Source organism: Salmo salar, chromosome ssa26 (genome assembly GCF_905237065.1).
Source record: "Salmo salar chromosome ssa26, Ssal_v3.1, whole genome shotgun sequence".
Taxonomy (NCBI): Eukaryota; Metazoa; Chordata; class Actinopteri; order Salmoniformes; family Salmonidae; genus Salmo; species Salmo salar.
Window position 1 is genome coordinate 28075465 of NC_059467.1, and position 21493 is coordinate 28096957.

Here is a 21493-nt window from a genome sequence, read left to right on the forward strand (position 1 = left end):
TATACGTACAAAGAGAGAGAAAATAAAAGCATGGGATCCCCTCGTGCACGAGCCTGAGTTTCATAGTACTGTGACTGGCCACTATCCAAACGCGCTACTTTTTTTCAGCCAGAGCCTGCAAAGCCACGATTCAGCTTTTTGCCGCCTTCTGAGAGCCCATGGGAGCCGTAGGAAGTGTCACGTAACAGCAGAGATCTCCTGTATTGGATAGAGATAATCAAGAAGGCCAAGAAATGGTCAGACAGGTACTTCCTGTACAGAATCTTCTCAGGTTTTGGCCTGCCAAATGAGTTCTGTTATACTCACAGACACCATTCAAACAGTTTTAGAAACTTTGGAGTGTTTTCTATCCAAAGCTAATAATTATATGCATATTCTAGTTTCTGGGCAGGAGTAATAATCAGATTAAATCGGGTACGTTTTTTATCCTGCCGTGAAAATACTGCCCCCTAGCCATAACAGGTTAAACACTTCTGTGAGCAGGCCTTTCTAATCGACCTGTCCCGGGTATCCTGGAAGGATATTGACCTCATCCCGTCGGTAGAGGATGTCTGGTCGTTCTTTAAAAGTAATTTCCTCACCATATTAAATAAGCACGCCCCTTTCAAAAAATGTAGAACTAAGAACAGATATAGCCCTTGGTTCACTCCAGACCTGACTGCCCTCGACCAGCACAAAAACATCCTGTGGCAGACTGCACTAGCATCGAATAGTCCCCGCGATATGCAACTTTTCAGGGAAGTCAGGAACCAATACACGCAGTCAGTCAGGAAAGCAAAGGCTAGCTTTTTCAAACAGAAATTTGCATCCTGTAGCTCTAACTCCAAAAAGTTTTGGGACACTGTAAAGTCCATCGAATAAGAGCACCTCCTCCCAGCTGCCCACTGCACTGAAGCTAGGAAACTGTCACCACCGATAAATCCACGATAATTGAGAATTTCCATAAGCATTTCTCTACGGCTGGCCATGCTTTCCTCCTGGCTACCCCAACCCCAGCCAACAGCTCTGCACCTCCCGCAGCTACTTGCCCAAGCCTCCCCAGCTTCTCCTTCACCCAAATCCAGATAGCAGATGTTCTGAAAGAGCTGCAAAACCTGGACCCGTAGAAATCAACTGGGCTAGACAATCTGGACCCTCTCTTTCTAAAATTATCCGCCGCCATTGTTGCAACCCCTATTATCAGTCTGTTCAACCTCTCTTTCGTATCGTCCGAGATCCCCAAAGATTGGAAAAATGCCGCGGTCATCCCCCTCTTCAAAGGGGATGACACTCTAGACCCAAACTGTTACAGACCTATATCCATCCTGCCTTGCCTTTCTAAAGTCTTCGAAAGCCAAGTTAATAAACAGATCACTGACCATTTCGAATCCCACCGTACCTTCTCCGCTATGCAATCCGGTTTCCGAGCTGGTCACGGGTGCACCTCAGCCACACTCAAGGTATTAAACGATATCATAACCACCATCGATAAAAGACAGTACTGTGCAGCCGTCTTCATCGACCTGGCCAAGGCTTTCGACTCTGTCAATCACCACATTCTTATCGGCAGACTCAACAGCCTTGGTTTCTCAAATGACTGCCTTGCCTAGTTCACCAACTACTTCTCTGATAGAGTTCAGTGTGTCAAATCGGAGGGCCTGTTGTCCGGACCTTTGGCAGTCTCTATGGGGGTCCCACAGGGTTTAATTCTTGGGCCGACTCCTTCTCTGTATATATCAACGATGTCGTTCTTGCTGCGTGTAATTCCCTGATCCACTTCTACGCAGATGACACCATTCTGTATACATCTGGCCCTTCTTTGGACACTGTGTTAACAAACCTCCAAATGAGCTTCAATGCCATACAACACTCCTTCCGTGGCCTCCAACTGCTCTTAAATGCTAGTAAAACTAAAAGCATGCTTTTCAACCGATCGCTGCCCACACCTGCCTGACCAGCATCACTACTCTGGACGGTTCGGACTTAGAATATGTTTACAACTACAAATACCTAGGTGTCTGGCTAGACTGTAAACTCTCCTTCCAAACTCATATTAAACATCTCCAATGTAAAATTAAATCTAGAATTGGCTTCCTATTTCACAACAAAGCATCCTTCACTCACGCCGTCAAAAATACCCTCGTAATTCTGACTATCCTACCGATCCTCGACTTCGGCAACACTCTACTCAACAAATTGGATGCAGTCTATCACAGTGCCATCTGTTTTGTCACCAAAGCCCCATACACCACCCACCACTGCGACCTGTATGCTCTCGTCGGCTGGCCCTCGCTACATATTCGTCGCCAGACCCATTAGCTCTTGGTCATCTATAAGTCTATGCTAGGTAAAGCTCCGCCTTATCTCAGCTCACTGGTCACGATAACAACACCCACCCGTAGCACGCGCTCCAGCAGGTATATCTCACTGGTCATCCCCAAAGCCAACACCACCTTTCCTTCCAGTTCTCTGCTGCCAATGACTGGAATTAATTGCCCAAAAAAAAAAATAATAATAATAAAACGCTGAAGTTGGAGACATATCTCCCTCACTGACTTTAAACATCAGCTATCTGAGCGACTAACCGATCGCTGCAGCTGTACACAGCCCATCTGTAAATAGCCCATCCAATCTACCTACCTCATCCCCATATTGTTTTTATTGACTTTTTGCTCTTTTGCACACCAGTATTTCTACTTGCACATCATCATCTGCACATCTATCACAACAGTGTTCATTTGCTGAATTGTAATTACTTTGCTACTATGGCCTATTTATTGCCTTACCTGCTCACGCCATTTGCACACACTGTATGTAGACTTTTTTTTTATTGTGTTATTGACTGTACGTTTATGCCATGTGTAACTCTGTTGTTGTTTGTGTCGCACTGCTTTGCTTTATCTTGGCCAGGTCGCAGTTGTAAATGAGAACTTGTTCTCAACTGGCCTACCTGGTTAAGGGGGGGAAAAAAGTCCCATTGTCCAACCATTTGAATAACAACACAAATACCATGGAATGACAGCCTAAAGGTAAAGAATTGCCTATTTACTCTACATGAAAGCCTAAAATACACGTTGGTTTGTTTAGTACCTGATGGTGGACATTGTATTTACTGTAGACATTCATAATCGATGGTTCACTATTATGTCACTATTACACCACAGGGATATTTAATGGGATGTGACTGCATTATCAACCTGATGGTTCCTTCCAACATATTTGTTCAACAGTTGAATCTTTCCAGGATGAATCACACCTGACTCATAGGGACTCTCCTTATTCTCTCTGTCCCTAAGAGGTGTGGAAAGTAGCATCCACCATGTACAGCTGGGAAATTCCATGGTAACGGAATTATGCTGAGATTCACATTTTAAATGTATACCAAACAAAACCATTGATTGAAAAAATGAACACACCATAGAACTCTATGCACAAGGACAACTTTTAACAATTTCCATTGAAAATTGTTATAAAAACACAGAATATAACTGAGGGAGTTTTTACCGTAATTCTGTTACCAACTTTTTATCTGAGAACAAACCCAAATTAGGGTTTGTGGTCGACCATCTCGCTTCACCCAAGCAAATTCTGCTACATCATTGGTCCCCAACCTTTTCTGAGCAGAGACCACTTGAGTCAAAATGAAGACTGACATCTACCGCTATTTTTTTTTTAAACATGACTTAAAAACGTAAGAATATGCAACATTAACCTATTAAACAGTTGTGTAGCAATGAGGTTTGTAGTAAGCTATATGCCCAATACATTATTACTGCATATTGGCGTTTGAATTGCCCTGTCAATGTTGTTCTTCTCAGACCATTTTAAAATTATATTTCAAAACTTGAGGTATATAATCACACCTATAATAGATAATTTGTTGTATTACTTGTGAGGCATAGCAGAGTGAGCATAAATTGAAATAATGTGCTTTCTTTATTTTACTGGACTGATTGTGCCTGCATCTGATGGTCAGTTTCAGCGGAGGGAGAGCATCAGAGGGTCCGCCTCACACCGTTGAACTGTTCCTCAGGTCTCACCCCCGTTAAGACTGACAAAAAAGGAGACACCAGCTTCGAGCAGATGGTGAAATTCGAGTCACACCGCATTATTTTTGCCTCATGCACAAATTGATGTTGTTACTCCTATGACCAGAGAAAGTGAAATATTCCTTTATTAAAAAACCCACATCCGCTAATAATAACGCAGGCCTATCGAAACACTTTGCTACTCATTCATTGAAGCTGCAGTGCTGGTTGCAGCGTTAGTGGAGAAGTGCTATTCATAACTTATAAGTGTTGAATAAAAAGTGTTGACAGTGCTAAATAAAAACTTAAACATGAACTCTCAAAAACAGCAGCTCTTTGCTCTTCGTTGACAGTCTCTCTCTAGTCATGGTTTTTAAACGTTTTGAAATCATAGTATCGATTTACTTTGCTGTGTGCTTGAGGAAGAGGACAGACACAGTGATCTGAGCAATTAGACTGGCTAGTGGTAGGCCTATAAGTGCACTTGACTTCCTCCCTGGGCACGCCGAGTAGGCGGAGTTTGTACCTTCAGACACATGAAATGGTTCAAAATGGGAACACGTCGCCCTGAAACAAGTGCACCTACTCCCAACGGCGCAAGACAGAAAAAGTAGGAATGCAAGGCTGATCGTTGTTTTTTTATATAATGTTTTTGCCATCGACTAGGATGAACCAGTCGATCGCTATGGACAGTTTGGTGACCACTGTGCTACATAATCCGACAAAACCGATTAGATTTACAAGATATGTTCTTGTCATCATTCTTTACACCACTGAAGTGGTTTTCTTTCTCTTTAACAAACCTTCAACACTGTGCGAAGTGTTAGATTATATTTAACGTATGACACTAATTTTAAAAAATATATTTGAAGTCAGCAACCGCATCCCATCCTGAATTTAAAATGGATTAACTAGATGTCTCACCCATCTACATAGAATGCCCCATAATGACAAAGTGAAAACATGTTTAGACATTTAATGAAAATGAAATGTATACACCCCTGAGTCAATACATGTTATAATCACATTTGGCAGCAATTACAGCTGTGAGTCTTTCTGGGTCAGTCTCTAAGAGTTTTCCACACCTGGATTGTGCAATATTTGCACATTATTATTTTTTTAATTCTTCAAGCAATGTCAAGTTGGTTGTTGATCATTGCTAGACAGCCATTTTCAAGTCTTGCCATAGATTTTCAAGCCGATTTAAGTCAAAACTAACTACGCCACTCAGGAGCATTCAATCTAGTCTTGGTTAGCAACTCCAGTGAATATTTGGCCTTATGTTTAAGGTTATTGTCCTGCTGAAAGGTGAATTAATCTCCCAGTATCTAGTGGAAAGCAGACCAGGTTTTCCTCTAGGATTTTGCCTGTGCTTAGCTCCATTCCGTTTCTTTTTATCCTGAAAATCTCCCCAGTCTTTAACAATTACAAGCATACCCACAACATGATGCAGACATCATTATGCTTGAAATTATGGAGAGTGGTAAACAGTAATGTGTATTTGATTTGCCCCAAACATAACACTGCATTCAGGACCAAAAGTTTTTGGCAGTAATACTTTAGTCCCTTGTTGCAAACAGGACACACATTTTGGAATATTTTTATTTTGTACAGGCTTCCTTCTTTTAACCCTGTCAATTAGGTTAGTATTGTGGAGTAACTACAATGTTGATCCATCCTCAGTTTTCTCCTATCACAGCCATTAAACTCTAACTGTTTTAAAGTCACCATTGGCCTCATGGTGAAATTCCTGAGCGGTTCCTTCCTCTCCGGCAACTGAGTTAGGAAGGATGCCTGTATCTTTGTAGTGACTGGGTGTATTGATACACCATCCAAAGTGTAATTAATAACTTCACCATGCTCAAAGGGGTATTCAGTGTCAATAACTTGCTTGTAACAGATGACATTCATATTCTGACTATCTCTGAAACTCACTTAGAAAATACAGTGGTAGCAATACATGGTTATAACATTTACCAAAAAGACAGAACTGCCAACGGGGGCGGTGTTGCGGTCTATTTAAGGGACCGTTTGACTGCGGATCCATAGCGGATGCAGGCAATGAGGCAGTGATCGCTGAGATCCTGATTGAAAACAGCAGAGATGTATTTGGAGGGCAAGTTGGTCAGGATAATATCTATGAGGGTGCCCATGTTTACGGATTTAGGGTTGTACCTGGTGGGTTCCTTGATATTTTGTGTGATATTGAGGGAATCTAGCTTAGATTGTAGGACTGCCAGGGTGTTAAGCATATGAACAAAGACCTCTATGAAGGAGGGAGCAGAAAGCAGATAACTGCTATTCACAGGTCAGACTAAGCCCATGTTAGGTTTTATGGTTACGAGTTGAAAGCTCAACTGAACTGTCCAGCCTTTCTAGATTCCATACAGCAGAAAGGAAGGTATAATCCTCTCATGATGACCTTTATTAGGTATTCAAGTCAACACTTCACTCAAATGATATGCACTTATTTTCTTGATATGATTACACTGTTGATGCTCATGAGGGCTGACCTTTTACATCCAGCAAATCATATGAATGATGTTTTGAAAATTACAAAACCATTTACGAGTGTGTTACGAGTTGACAACAATAGTTGCCATGAGATCACAAACAAGAACATCCATAATGTCTGTTTCATCGTAACCTAAAAACCCAAACAGATAACGCAGCTGGAACCTTATTATACAGAAACCTCACACTAGACAGCAAAGCCTCATCCATCTGTTGGGGATGACTGTGCTATAAAAGCCCCTTATATATGTGAGATCTGCAGGAGAGTTACTTTCTCTGTAGGACAAAAGTTTAAAAGGGCGCAGTAAACAAGGGATGCATGTTTCCTTGAAAACAATTGAATCTACATACCTGCTTATTACACACATACCAGATGGTCTGTTGGGAGATAAGAGACTTTTGTGCGCATATCTTGTGTGACCAGGTGTGTATCAGTGTATCGGCTACCTGTATATAGACAGTTGACTGATGCAGAGTTCATAGCTTGACAGATGGATTTAGTTTGTGCTTCTGTAACAGACTACTAAAATGTGCCTCACAAGTCCTCAACTGGCAGCTTCATTAAATAGTACCCGCAAAACATCAGTCTCAATGTAAACTGTGAAGAGTTTCTCATCTTAATCTTTTATTTTTATTGGCCAATCTGAGATATGGCTTTTTCTGTGCCACTCTGCCTAGAAGGCCAGCATCCCGGAGTCGCCTCTTCACTGTTTACATTGAGACTGGTGTTTTGCGGGTACTATTTAATGAAGCTGCCAGTTGAGGACTTGTGATGCGTCTGTTTCTCAAACTAGACACACTAATGTACTTGTCCTCTTGCTCAGTTGTGCACCAGGGCCTCCCACTCCTCCTTTCTATTCTGGTTAGAGGCAGTTGTGCGCTGTTCTGTGAAGGGAGTAGTACACAGCGTTGTACCAGATCTAAAGTTTCATGGCAATTTCTCACATGGAATAGCCTTCATTTCTCAGAACAAGAATAGACTGACGAGTTTCAGAAGAAAATTATTTGTTTCTGGCCATTTTGAACCTATAATCGAACCCACAAATGCTGATGCTCCAGATACTCAACTAGTCTAAAGAAGGCCAGTTTTATTGCTTCTTAAAAACTTCTTAGGGCTAGGCATCCCGCCAGCGGGACACTTGTCGACAACTTCCGTTGAAATTGGAGGGCACGCAATTCAAATAAATAATCATAAAAATTATAGATATTAAACATTTAGGTACATACAAGTGTCTTATATCAGTTAAAAGCTTAAAGTCTTGTTCATCTAACTGCATTGTCCGATTTACAATAGGCTTTACAGCGAAAGCATGCCTTGCGATTGTTTGAGGACAGCGCCCCACATCAAAATATTTTTCAACCAGCACCGGCTTCATAAAATAACAAATGGCGATTAAATATTCACTTACTTTTTGAATATGTTCCTCTGATTTGCAATCCAAAGTGTTCCAGCTAAAACATGCATGGTCGTTTTGTTAGATAAAATCCTTCTTTATATCCCAAAAAGTCTGTTTAGTTGGCGCCATCGATTTGAGTAATCCACTCATTCAACATGCAGAGAAAGGAATCCAAAAAGCTACCGCGAAACTTTGTTAAAACAAGTCAAAATACATTACTATTTAATCCTCAGGTATCCTAAAATGTAATAAAACTAAATTTCATACGGAAAGAAGTATGTTCAATAGAAAAGCAAAATTAGCAGGTGCGCGTCCTCTTAGTCGCGCGCGCACAGACTGATTTCCTACTCTGACTCCCAGTACTAAAACTCTAAATTCTTCCTCGTTTGGGAAGAAACAAGCCTGAAACCTTAAACAAAGACTGTTGACATCTAGTGGAAGCCATGGGAATTGCAATCTGGGAGCTGGATTTGGATATGACCCTATACGTTTCATTGGAAGTGCATGAGCTCTCTCTCAAAAAAAAACATTCCGGTTGGTTTTTCTTTGGATTTTCTCCTACCATATCAATTGTGTTATAGTCTCATACATTACTTTAACATTTCTACAAACTGAGTAGCAGGCAGTTTCGTTTGGGCACGTCAGTCAGACAGGAAGTGAAGAAAAATAGACCCTAGCCTGAAGAAGTTTTTAATCAGAACAAACGTTTTCAGCTGTGCTAACATAATTGCAAAAGGGTTTTCTAATGATCAATTAGCCTTTTAAAATGATAAACTTGGATTAGCTAACGTGCCATTGGAACACAGGAGTGATGCTTGCTGATAATGGGCCTCTGTACACCTATGTAGATATTCCATAAAAAATCTTCTGTTTCCAGGTACAATAGTCATTTACAACATTAACAATGTCTACACTGTATTTCTGATCAATTTGATGCTATTTTACTGGAAAAAAATGTTGCTTTTCTTTAAAAAACAAGGACATTTCTAAGTGACCCCAAACCTTTGAACGGTAGTGTACATTTAAAAGTGAAAAAGCATGGAATTGCCCAGCTGTGGCTTACTCTGCCGCATAAAAATGTAGTATGAATGGTGGTCTTCTGCATAACAATCCCACCAGCTCAAATATAGTTTGCTCCCCATCAATTGTAGTGGCAACTTTTTTAATTTCCTTGCCCTCACATGTCGCGAGGCCAAAGAGAAGACGACATCCAGTCCCTTGAACTTCACGTCCTCTATTATCTCGTGTTAATGCACGTTGCCAGTTTGCGACAGCAGCCATGTGCTTTCCCAATCTCGGTGGCTGGGCTCTGGGTTGGCGATGACGTCTGTAGTTTTGTGCTGCTCCAGGAGTCAAATGACACCAGTTTGCGAGACCTCTGTGAGAATGCCTCGATTTGCCTCAGCTCTTTCAGAGAGAAAGGCCTCCCCGACAACGCAGTGCAGTTACTGCTATTCATCCTGTTCTTGAGAGACTCCAGCCTATTCAAGCCAGGCCGCTATTCCAGCACTGCTCTGCACGACTCCACTCAGCGGCAGAGACAGACAGAGATCCGCTGCATCAGTCCTTTGCCATGACAACTTTAGAATTGGAACATAAAGAGGTTGTCGGGCTGGGAGCTGTAATATCAAGCCGTTGTCTCACAAACAAGCGCTCTATGGCGGTGTTAAATGGCTGCCTCGGGACAAAACATCCTGGAATGATCAGTACTAGTATCCTACTGTCCGACTGAGACAGACCTATTCACTGATTGTTAACATCGTGGGGAACTGGGCCATCTGCCCCAGTACGAGGCTGCTCTCCAAATGTCTTCATTATTTCCTCACTGTCCTGACCTAACATTGGAATGCACACAGACAGTATGTCAGACAATGAAAGTGATCCCAGTTTAACCAACACACAGAGTAAGACAAAGTAGGCTACAAAGTCACAGAAAAGCAAGAAAAAGCCATCGCGAAAGAGCATAGAAACTGTTTTATCACCACCCCCTGAGCTGCCTGGCTTAAGTGAACAGGAAGATGCGCAGATTGAAAGGAGAACCATCATCCTGTGTTTCATTGATAAGCAGAAGTTCCCTGGAGCCTTCTAGATAATAAGTCTCCCCTGACTGCTCTCTGAGATATACTGTCTCGGTGCCGTTTCACAGTCCCTTTGTCCCAGAACCATTCTCTAACAGTACCACCCTTAATGGTCTATTTGGACTTCCCTCACAGTTGTGGCTCATTGTCTATCTCTGCCACAGTCACTGTAGACTCATAACTTACTCTCCAAGTCTCCCTGTTTAAGGGTGATCACACCAACCTACTGTGCTGGATTATCCAGGAGATGAGTAGCCATGACAAAATGGGACCTTTGATCCTTTACTGTCTGCCATTGGGGCCTGGTTATCCTCCCATTCATTCACCCTCCCTACTGTTTACTCTGGTTGCATGCATGAGCAGTCATCTAGCCTGTGGGTTGAATGTCTGAAGGAGCTAAATCAGAAATGATCGCATATTTCACAACACGTCTGATGTAAGGCAAGTAGTGTTTTGTTTAGGTGTTCTTTTTGAAGGAGTAATTTCCTTCATATGAACAGTGTGTATATCATAGATCTGAGGGGCCCTGACCACCTCAGGGCCCCAGCTGTTTTCTAATAGAGAAGATGGATCCCTTACCAGTATGTGCTTTACCTCGTCCTCTGCTTTAACTCCCTAACTCGGTCTGTTAGTCAGACTGCAGGATAGCCTGGGTAGTACAGGATAGGGTCTGGGTAAAGGGTTGTTAGATGTTTGGCAGTAATAGTCTTATAGTAATAAAAGGAACAGTTAAACAGCAAGGCTGTAAATTGCTGACCGGACCTCCATCAACACACGGCCTGTTGTGACAGAGCAGGTTGTCACTATGACTGGAGCATCCTGAGTGGTTGGCTGGCTGGGATACCCAATCACACAGCCCAACAGGTGTCCCTCCCTCTCTGGTCTTTAGGTACATAATCTCATCAGCCTTCGTTATTTTATGGCACTGCAACAGTTGCCATGCTAAAAGACAAACAGGCAACAATGCTTCGTGCTGTTAGGACAGGTCCAGGAGTTAGGACTATTAGCAACTGCTGAGATGAGGTTTATATTAACTAACTTTATGCAAGCTTAATTTCATATCGTTTCAACCCAGCAACATCTAGCGCCTCCCAAACAAACCAGCCTGTTTATGAAGCCAAGAATGTAATCCCTTCTACGAAATGACAAAATGAGAAGTGATATCATAATCAGTCTCTGAGCCCAATGGTTTACAGTCACGCCCATATTGTAGCTGTGCTGTTGTGTTCTGTGATTTTATTATCAGGTGAGACAAAGACCAGCCGCTGGGCCCTCTTTAAACCAACCAGATAAGGATGCCTAGTACTTCCTACTGCGTGCTTGAGACGAGAGTCTCCCAAATTTATTTTTCATTCAGCCTTAGATTTGTAAATACCACGTAGCCTCTGATTCACTGAGCAAACTTCCTGTGTGACAGGGAGCCAGCCAGCGAGGGCAGACCAACTAAGGGGAATCAGACTCCTCATATACTGACTGGCTTTAGTGGCCTCTGCTCTGTGCTCATTAAGACAGGAGCAAAGTACATACTCTGCCCAGCCAATAGATCCTAACAAAACATAGACCTGGTTTATTTTCCTACAGGTTAATACACCTTGATTTATTGATATTTAATGTAACTTCTAAGGGGCTGCATTCATGTCCTTAATCATGAGCAAGACTGCAGTTTCACGTAAAGAAGAACGGTTTGGACATACCCCAGTGCCGGAGATTTAAAATATGCTTATTTCAGTGGACCAGTTATTTTTGTCCATCTTTTAAATGTGTTACGTATTAAAGCGATGAATGACAATCTCCTTAAACTCTTGTGAATAATGGATTGCTAAGGTAAAATTCTTGGCAGACATAGACTGACTCTTGGCTAGCATTTAAACTCCACAATGCTGAATGTGTTTTGTCAGAGTAAAATTAATAAGATATAAGTAAATGAAGTCGAGACCCGTGTGGTGTTTCATGATGCAAGAGTTCTTCCCTCGATGGCGTATTCTCGAGTAAAGCGCTCCATGGAGAGCTTACTCATTAGAAGGACTAGGTGTCATCATGGCAGTTCTCCATGGAGCTGTGGCCAAGCCGGGACAGAGACTGAGGACTGGGGCTGGGACTGAATACAGACAAACCAGGCTTTCTTGATCGTGGGAACAACTGCAGGGCTTTGGTTGAATGAGGATTGAAGATTCACTCACTTGTGATAAATATTTACACACTTGGCTAAACAACAGTCTGTCTTTGTCATATGAAGGGACTCTCTGTACTGTACTCTAACTGTGTACAGTTTGGCAGACAGTAATGTAGTTTAAAATCATATCGCTAAACTGTTGTTTTTTTAATTCTCAATGCCAGATAAAAATGTAATCTGTTTATTGAAACATAACAAGCTTAGTGAGTGCATCAACATTTTCTGACATGTGAACAAGAGAAAGTGCTTTGAAGAGCCATGCCCCTCAAGTGTTGTGGATTGCTATTTCATTCTACTTCTGTCTTGATAAGTGGTTCCAGTAAGTTCACCCAGTCTGTCTCTGTTGTCTCCTCCCCAGGCCTCTGACTGTGCCAGCTCCAGTGGGTGGAGCTACATTGGGCCCCTCTCTCTGCCCGCTCAGCACTGATGGGACAGAATCCTGAATCCTGGAGGAATCCTTGACGACCCCTCTTTCTTCCTCCGCCCTCCCAGGCTCCACCCTCTTTCTCCTCTCCTCTTTCCTTAGACTCTCCTCCTCCGGTCTCTTCTCTCAGCGCTGGGATCATTACTCAACCCCACTGAAGAATGGAACACAGTAGCTGGCAAGGATGAACTGGGTCTGCCTGCCAATGCAGAAAGGGAGATAAAAGAGGGAGAAAGAGAGTGAAAGAAAAGCAAGCGAGAGAAAGTTCAAAACCTGTGAGTGAAAGAAGAGAGGAACATATTAAAATGAGAGATAACATCGACAACTGCACTTGAGTAGTATGAGCTAGAAGGCCTCAGCAAACCTGCCCACCTGGATGTGTGGATCTGTAGACACACACACACACACACACACACACACACACACACACGTCTGTTTCAGTCGCAGCAGAAGACGGCTCCTACCCTGCCCTACACTGTGGGGTGGTGTTTTCAGCGTTATTCCCTGCCTACCATACCTGTGTGAGGAGTGGTGGACAAAAGTGGAGAGGAAATTCAGCAACTCTTAGAGGACAGTGGAAGTTGATAGAAATGCTTCTTTGTTAAAACCAGCGTGTTTCGGCCCGTAACCTTTTTATCAGGGTTTTAGTAGTGAACAGGTCAGCACCACCATGCCGGCTAAAGGGAAGTACCTGTTAAATGACCAGGAGCTGAAACATGAGGCCCTGTACAGGAAGTTCTCCTGTATCAGCCAGTACCAGCCTCTGGTGCTGCTACTGGGCCTCTCCATGCTGTCCTGCGGAGCCCTCATCATCCTCTTCTTCGCCCTGCACCTGGTGAGTGCGTGTGTGCGTGCGTGTGTGTGTGTGTAGCTGATGTGGAATCGCTAGCTAGCGGCCATTGTGTAAGTGACGTCATCTACCGAGACCTAGAAGTGTGTGTGCACCTACCCATGTATGAAGTGACAGTTTGCTACACATCAGAGCCCAGCTAATTACAGCTTTTTTGAATGACTTAGCAATATCCCCTGAGGGGATGTGATGTCCTCACTGGATGAGTTTATAGATAATGGGTGAAGATATGGAAATTAGCACATTAAAGACACCATTGTGTGGCGGCAGGTAGCCTAGTGGTTAGAGCGTTGGGACAGTAACCGAAAGGTTGCTGGCTCGAATCCCCGAGCTGACAAGGTAAGAATCTGTCGTTCTGCCCCTGAACAAGGCAGTTAACCCTGGTAGGCCGTCATTGTAAATATGAATTTGTTCTGAACTGACTTGCCTAGTTAAATAAAGGTTAAATAAAAAATTGTAGTATGTTATTTTTCTGTAGTACATTGAATAATTGTGCCTAGATATTAGAGGTCTTTGTTTTATGTCTCCTCGAAACAACAGTCAAGGCGTAGCAATACATGAGAGATGATGTTATTGGTGTAGACTTCAGAGTTTAAGAAGCAGGTAATCACTGTATTTGTGTAGCAGGTAAATATGTCACTAGTCTAGAGTTTTAGTAGACATTTTAGGTTACATGTATACGTCTGTGTAGAGCAGTAAGTAATCACTCTGATGCATAAAACGTAAAGCAGCACTTACACTACTGTTCAAAAGTTTGGGGTCACTTCCTTGTTTTTGAAAGAAAAGTCAATTTTAAAATAACATCAAATTAATCAGAAATACAGTGTAGACATTGTTAATGTTGTAAATGACTATTGTAGCTGGAAACGGCTGATTTTTAATGGAATATCTACACACAGTGGTTGCTCCACTAAAAGTTTTGCGATTATGCTGTGGGACTTAGAGGTGATTTGTGGTTTAGTACGGTACCCTGCGTCACCACTTCATTGCTCCAGACCAGCGCAAGGGGGAGTTAGAGCACTGATTATGCTTTTGGGTCCTACTGTCTCTAACTGACAATGAATGTGCGACATAAACCTAAATAGAAACTGATAATTGTGCACGACTTCAGTATAACTTACTAAAACTGTTGTTACACTAAGGTTTTTATTTTATTTTGTTAGGATTATTTTGCTCTTACTGTAGTACTGTAGCCCACTCCGACCGGTCATGTGGTACAACGCCTGAGTGGCGCAGTGGTCTAAGATGCTGTGTTGCTACAGATGCTGGTTCAATACCTGTGCTGACCTCGACTGGGAGACCCATGAGATGACTGTAGGTTTTTGGTTTCTCTCCCTCTAAAAACACAAATAAATAATTCAATATAACAAACTGGCTTTATTTACAAATTAGTCACAATGTCTCATCCCATGTTCAAGAATGGCTTTTTTCTCACAAATTTTACGTTATTTGAAAATGAAATCATCTCCAAAATATTGTTGTTTTTTAAACAAATTAAATGATTAGTATTATTAATTTAGAATTATATTAATGCCCCTTTGGATATTCTCCCAGATATTTTATTAACCCTGTTATTAGCAGGACAATATATATTGGTCATGGCTCCCGAGTGGCCCACAATGGGATTGCCTTGTAGTTCTCCAGCTGTATCCACTGAAACAGCGGTGGGCGCATGAGGTTCAAGGCACGAGGGCAGGGGGCACGGGATGGGCCGCAGAGTCGCGCACAGAAGACTGACCTAGCCCATGGGGAAGGGAGGAAGGGGGGGGTGGACCCCCGCCCGCCCCGCCCCACTGGGTTGCACAGAGCAACACTTTAAGGGGCATTGCACTAATAATGGTGCTGACTAGAGAAACATTCCCACTGTTCTTAGTGCCAGTCTGCACGTTCAAACTAAAACAATGTAACGACTAATGGTGTGAAAAATGCCCCTTAGATATGAATTCGGAGGGCAGATATTATTAACTATTAAAGCATTAGACCTCTCACTAAAGGCGTCACTCAAAAGTTATACTTAAATCCGAACTGGATTTAACAAAAAATGACATGAAAAGCATACATTTGTCAATACCAAACTCTAAAAGTAATTGGAAAGGTAGATACAAATTATTTGTGACATTGTGGTTACAATAAAGAATGTAAACAAGATGCTGTGTTTTTATTTACAGTAGTGATGGACAGCTGGTGGCATTTTGAAAACAGGTTTTCAAACACTTGTAGACTGATTAGCAGGACAATAGACTCTTTATGGCCCGGCTACTGTAGGTGTGAACATCCCCCTACCTGCAAAAAATGACATTGCGACCAAAGAGAACAGACGAAATGGACAGTTTTCATCAAGCCTGATTCTTTCTATGGTGCTACCCGTTCCAAGGTTAGGACCGTAACCATGAGAGGACTATAAGCCGGAGCTGAGAGGATCACCAAAACTAAAGGTATTTTGGTTTCAGTGCATTTTCTTAAAAAATATAAATATATGTAGCCTATCAATGTGTAGGCATACTGTGTAATAAAATCGATAATTAAATAATGGTTAAATAAAGAAATCAAAAATACTGTGTACAAAAAACATGAATGTTTTTGCAGAGCATACAACCATGCTGACAACCATCCGTGGAGATCAGAGGTCAAAGGGCTGGACAACGGGCCGCACCGAAAAAACACATGGTTGCCAAGAAAGCGGTTCGTTTTGCTAGATTCTTAAAATGTGTACGCAGCACTTGTGTGTTGGAGTCACCTTTTAATTCTTAATTGATCTACTATTTCTATCATAGGCCACTGTAATCGATGGGGGCTCAGGGCGGGTCCATTCTGCTCATCTGATGAAGATGCACATGGATCAGATTCTAACTTTGAAGACCGAGATCGAGTCATTGAAGGCAGACCAGCAGAAAGAGAAACATTATCCGAGGGCAGAGATACGGGCAGCAGCTGATGCATTGTTCCAGAGCCAGGCGGCGTAGGAGGAGAATGATGTGTTGAAGAGGGCGAGGATAGAGATGTAGTCACAATCCATGCAAGGCACACCTGTGAGCTCTGGAACTCCACCTCCGACAGGCAGAGTCAACATACCTGGCAGGTTCATCAGGTCGTTGGTTCACCCTGACATTTCCATTCCTATTCTGACAACAGAACTTGACCAACTGCTCACCAGGCACAGAAAGGGTCGTCCAGACCGTTATGCTGTTTTGTTTTAGCCTAATAAATAAATGCAGGTGGCTTATATCTTCAAAATGCTTTATTATCCAAATGTAAAAGCATATGCTGTACAGTACTGTATTTCTTCATCAGCATCTTTATGTTTTCGTTAATAAAATAATGATAAAAATACTTGCTTTTCTGTCAAGCATGGTGGGGGCAATGTGTTGGTCTGGGGTGCTTTGGTGGTGGCAAAGTGGGAGATTTGTACAGGGTAAAAGGGATCTTGAAGAAGGAAGGCAGGCTATCACTCCATTTTGCAACACCATTGCCATACCCTGTGGACGGCGCTTAATTGGAGCCAATTTCCTCTTACAACAGGACAATGACCCAAAGCACAGCTCCAAACTATGTAAGAACTATTTAGGGAAGAAGCAGTCAGCTGGTATTCTGTCTATAATGGAGTGGCCAGCACAGTCACCGGATCTCAACCCTATTGAGCTGTTGTGGGAGCAGCTTGACCGTAGGGTATGTAAGAATTGCCCATCAACCAATCCAATTTGTGGGAGATGCTTCAGGAGGCATGGGGTGAGATCTCTTCAGATTACCTCAACAAATTGACAACTAGAATGCCAAAGGTCTGCAAGGCTGTAATTGCTGCAAATGGAGGATTCTTTGACGAAAGCAGTTTGAAGGACACAATTATTTCAATTAAAAATAATTATTTATAATGTCAACGTCTTGACTATATTTCCTATTCATTTTGAAACTCATTTCATGTATGTTTTCATGGAAAAGGACATTTCTAAGTGACCCCAAACTTTTGAACTGTAGTGTAGGTTCCCTCAGCGTAATAAAAGAGGAGTGTTATGAGAGTTATTGCAGGTCTGAGCTGAGGGGGAAGTACATAAAAAAAATATAAATGCAACAATTTCAAAGATTTTGCTGAGTTGCAGTTCATATAAGGAAATCAGTCAATTGAAATATATTAATTAGACACTAATCTATGGATTTCACATGACTGGGCCGGGGTGCAGCCAAGGGTGGGCCTCGGAGGGCACAGGCCCACCCATTTGGGAGCCAGGCCCACCCACTTGGGAACCAGGGCCAGCCAACCAGAACTCGTTTTTACCCACAAAAGGGCTTTATTACCGACAGAAATACTCCTCAGCATCCCGCCCTCCCCCCTCTGATGATCCCGCAGGTGAAGAAGCCGGATGTGTCGGTCCTGAGTTAGCGTGGTTACACGTGGTCTATGGTTGTGAGGCCAGTTGGATGCCATTATTTGCCTGTTTGTGGCCTGCCTGTTAGCTTGCATGATTCTTGCCATTCTCCTTCGACCTCTCTCATCAACGAGCTGTTTTCGCCCACAGGACTGCTGACTGGCTGGATGTTTTTTGTTTGTTGCACCATTCTCGGTAAACCCTAGACACTGTCGTGCGTGAAAAGCCCAGGAGGTCGCCTGGCACCGATCATACCACGCTCAGTCGCATAGGTCACTAGTTTTCTTCAATCGAACAGCAACGGAATGCCTCGATGCCTGCTTTATATAGTAGTGTATATAGTCGTAAGCCATGGCCACGTAGGAGGGATCCAAGCAAGCCACTGTCTTTAGGAGCAATCCATTTTTGTGAACAGGGTGGTGTACCTAATAAACTGACAGGTGAGTGCCTTATTCTCACAAACACGGGATAGGTGCAGTGAAATGTGTTGTTTTACAAGGCTTCAGTCAGTCAGGGCTAGTGAACGAAGACGTGGTTGCATCTTAAAATGGCACCCTATTCCCTATATTGTGCACTTCTTTTGTCAAGGGCTCTGGTCAAAAGTAGTGCACTGTATAAGTTAAAGGGTGCCATTTGGGACACACTCATGCTGTTGACATTGGCAGGGCCTGAGGCACTGTAGTACTTTTCTCGTTCAGGTGTTGATGCCAAACTAGGTCCATCACATCTCACGCTGCATGAGAGTTGATCAGGCTGTTGATTGTGGCCTGTGGAATGTTTTCCCACTCCTTCAATGGCTGTGCAAAGTCGATGGATATTGGCGGGAACAGGAACATGCTGTCATACATGTCAATCCAGAGAAACCAAAACAGGCTCAATGGATGACATGTCTGGTGAGTATGCAGGCCATGAAAGAACTGGGACATTTTCAGCTTTGTGTACAGATCCTTGCAACATGGGGCTGTGCATTATCATGCTGAAACATGAGGTGATGGCGGCAGATGAATGGCACGATAATGGGCCTCAGGATCTCGTCACAGTATTTCGATAAAAGGCAATTGGGTTTGTTGTCCGTAGCTTATACCATAACCCCACCGTACCGTCACCATGGGGTACTCTGTTCACAATGTTGACATCAGCAAACCGCTCCCCCACACAACGCTGTCTGCCATCTGCCCGGTACAGTTGAAACTGGGATTCATCCATGAAGAGCACACTTCTCCAGCGTGTCAGCGGCCATCGAAGGTGAGCATTTGCACACTGAAGTCGGTTGTGATGCAGAATTGCAGTCAGGTCAAGACCCTGGTGAGGACGACGAGCAAGCAGATGAGCTTCCCTGAGACTGTTCCTGACAGTTTGTGCAGAAATTCTTCAGTTGTGCAAACCCACAGTTTTATCAGCTGTCCGGGTGGCTGGTCTCGGACAATCCCGCAAGTGAAGAAGCTGGATGTGGAGGTCTTGGGCTGGAGTGGTTACACGTGGTCTCCGGTTGTGAGGCCAGTTGGAAGTACTGCCAAATTCTCTAAAACGACAGAGGTGGCTTATGGTAGAAAAATTAACATTAAATTCAGTGGCAACAGCTCTGGTGGACATTCGTGCAGTCAGCATGTCAATTGCACGCTCCCTCAACTTGAGATATCTGCAGTGTTGTGTTGTGACAAAACTGCACATTTTAGAGAGGCCTTTTATTGTCCTCAGCACAAGGTGCACCTGTGTAATGATCAAGCTTTTTAATCATCTTCTTGATATGCCACATCTGTCAGGTGGATGGATTATCTCGGCAAAGGAGAAATGCTCACAAACAGGGATGTTAACATATTTGTGCACAAAATTTGAGAAATACGCTTTTTGTGCATCTGGAACATTTCTGGGATATGTGTCTCTAATATGGTCATACATTTGGCAGGAGGTAAGGACGTGCAGCTCAGTTTCCACATTTTGTGGGGACATAACTGACTTGAGAGAGAGAAGACAGGCTATGCCTACGGTGGCCGCTCTCAATAGCAAGGCTATGCTGATTTCCTTACTTTTTGGTCAGTCACAGTGTTCAGGTATTCTGCCACTGTACTCTCTGTTTAGAACCAAATAGCATTCCAGTATGCTTAGTTTTTGGGGTAGTTCTTTCCAATGTGTCAAGTAATTGTCTTTTTGTTTTCTCATGATTTGGTTGGGTGTAATTGTGTTGCTGTCCTGGGGCTCTGTGTGGTCTGTTTGTGTTTGGGAACCGAACGCCAGGACCAGCTTGCTGAGGAGACTGTTCTCTAGGTTCATCTCTCTGTAGGTGATTGCTTTCTTATGGAAGGTTTGGGAATCACTTATTTTTAAGTGGTTGTAGAATTTAACGTCTCTTTTCTGGATTTGGATAATTATCAGATATTGTCTGAATTCTGCTCTACATGCATTATTTGGTGTTTTATGTTGTGCACAGAGGATGTTTTTGCAAAATGATGCATGCAATCTCAATTCTTGGTTTGTGAGTGGACCCCAGACCTCACAACCATAGAGGGCAATGGGTTCTATAACTGATTCAAGTATTTTTTTGCCAGATCCTAATTGGGATGTTGAATGTTATGTTCCTTTTGATGACGTAAAACCCACCACTAAGGTTTTCGTGGCAGGTTAGTTAGCATGTGTAGGCTAATGCCTATTGTTAAGTGCACAGGCCTGTGAGGATAAGTGTGATATAGTCACTGTGTTCAACTTGTAGAACTTCCCTCTCCACTGTAGATAGATAGACTACCTGTTAGAGACCATGAGCCCACCAGTGAGCGAGAGGAGGGCATTCCAACATAAATTTCTAAGTGATACTTAAACAGGATAGTTGGGCTCAGATTGAACAAAGGTCCTATTGAGAGTCCTGTTGTTTTTAGGTGAATAAAGTCCTTTAGATTCTAACGGAGTACAGAGAGTGTAAGAGAGTCAAAGAGACCACAGAGAGGATGCTTTTAGAATGGTCCTCATTTTACATAAGTTAACTTAACCCACCAACGGACACTAGAGAGAGTGTATGTTCTTGTGGGTTTACTTTGGTCATTATTGCAGAATTACATTTCACACGGTTTGTTTCCTTCCCTAAAGAAGTGATCTGATTTAAGATCTACACCACAGAGCACGCAATCTTCACCATGTGATAACAAACAAAACCTGATGTGAATTTCAATGCCCAACAGACGAAAACATTAACTTATGGCAGGCTGAGACTGAGCAGATCCCACCTGGGTCATTGCTTTTCAGATGAGATTTCAAGAGGAGAGGATCAGAAGCAATCTGTTCTCTAATTGTATAGACTTTCACAGCTTCCTTCCATCTGAAAATAAATGAGAAAAGGAAATGAACAAGTCTCCTATAGGTTGATTTAGTGGGTGTGGCCGTAGTTAAATGTGCTAGTAAAAGCCTTCACTTCTGCTACCATGGAAACCAGCATGCTCAATATACAATGCCGAGATGGCCTTCTGCTCAGGGACCTTTACACAGTCATTCCCGCTCTCCTTGGCATCTAACTCTTTCCCATTCTCTCTTTCTCTCGCTCGCTCGCTTTCTCGCTAACTGGCATGCACGCAAGTTGACGCAAGTGTCTATACACACACACACACACACACACACACACACACACACACACACACACACACACACCAGAAATCCATATCTGAGCCTTCCTCTTCCCTCTCAGTGTAATTCAATCAGGAAGA

The 21493-nt window shown here is 42.9% G+C and overlaps 1 protein-coding gene across 5 annotated transcripts in view; it reads left to right on the plus strand.

The window, feature by feature from the left end:
• The window catches only part of LOC106587576 (adenylate cyclase type 2), an 84920-nt gene that overhangs the window by 33864 nt on the left and 29563 nt on the right, over positions 1-21493 (plus strand). For all 5 annotated transcript variants that reach the window (XM_014176095.2, XM_014176097.2, XM_014176096.2 and 2 more), the window contains exon 2: positions 12528-13428. In XM_014176095.2, coding sequence (XP_014031570.1) covers positions 13264-13428 — 165 coding nt within the window. In that variant the 5' untranslated portion in view covers positions 12528-13263. The remainder of the gene's footprint in view (positions 1-12527; positions 13429-21493) is intronic.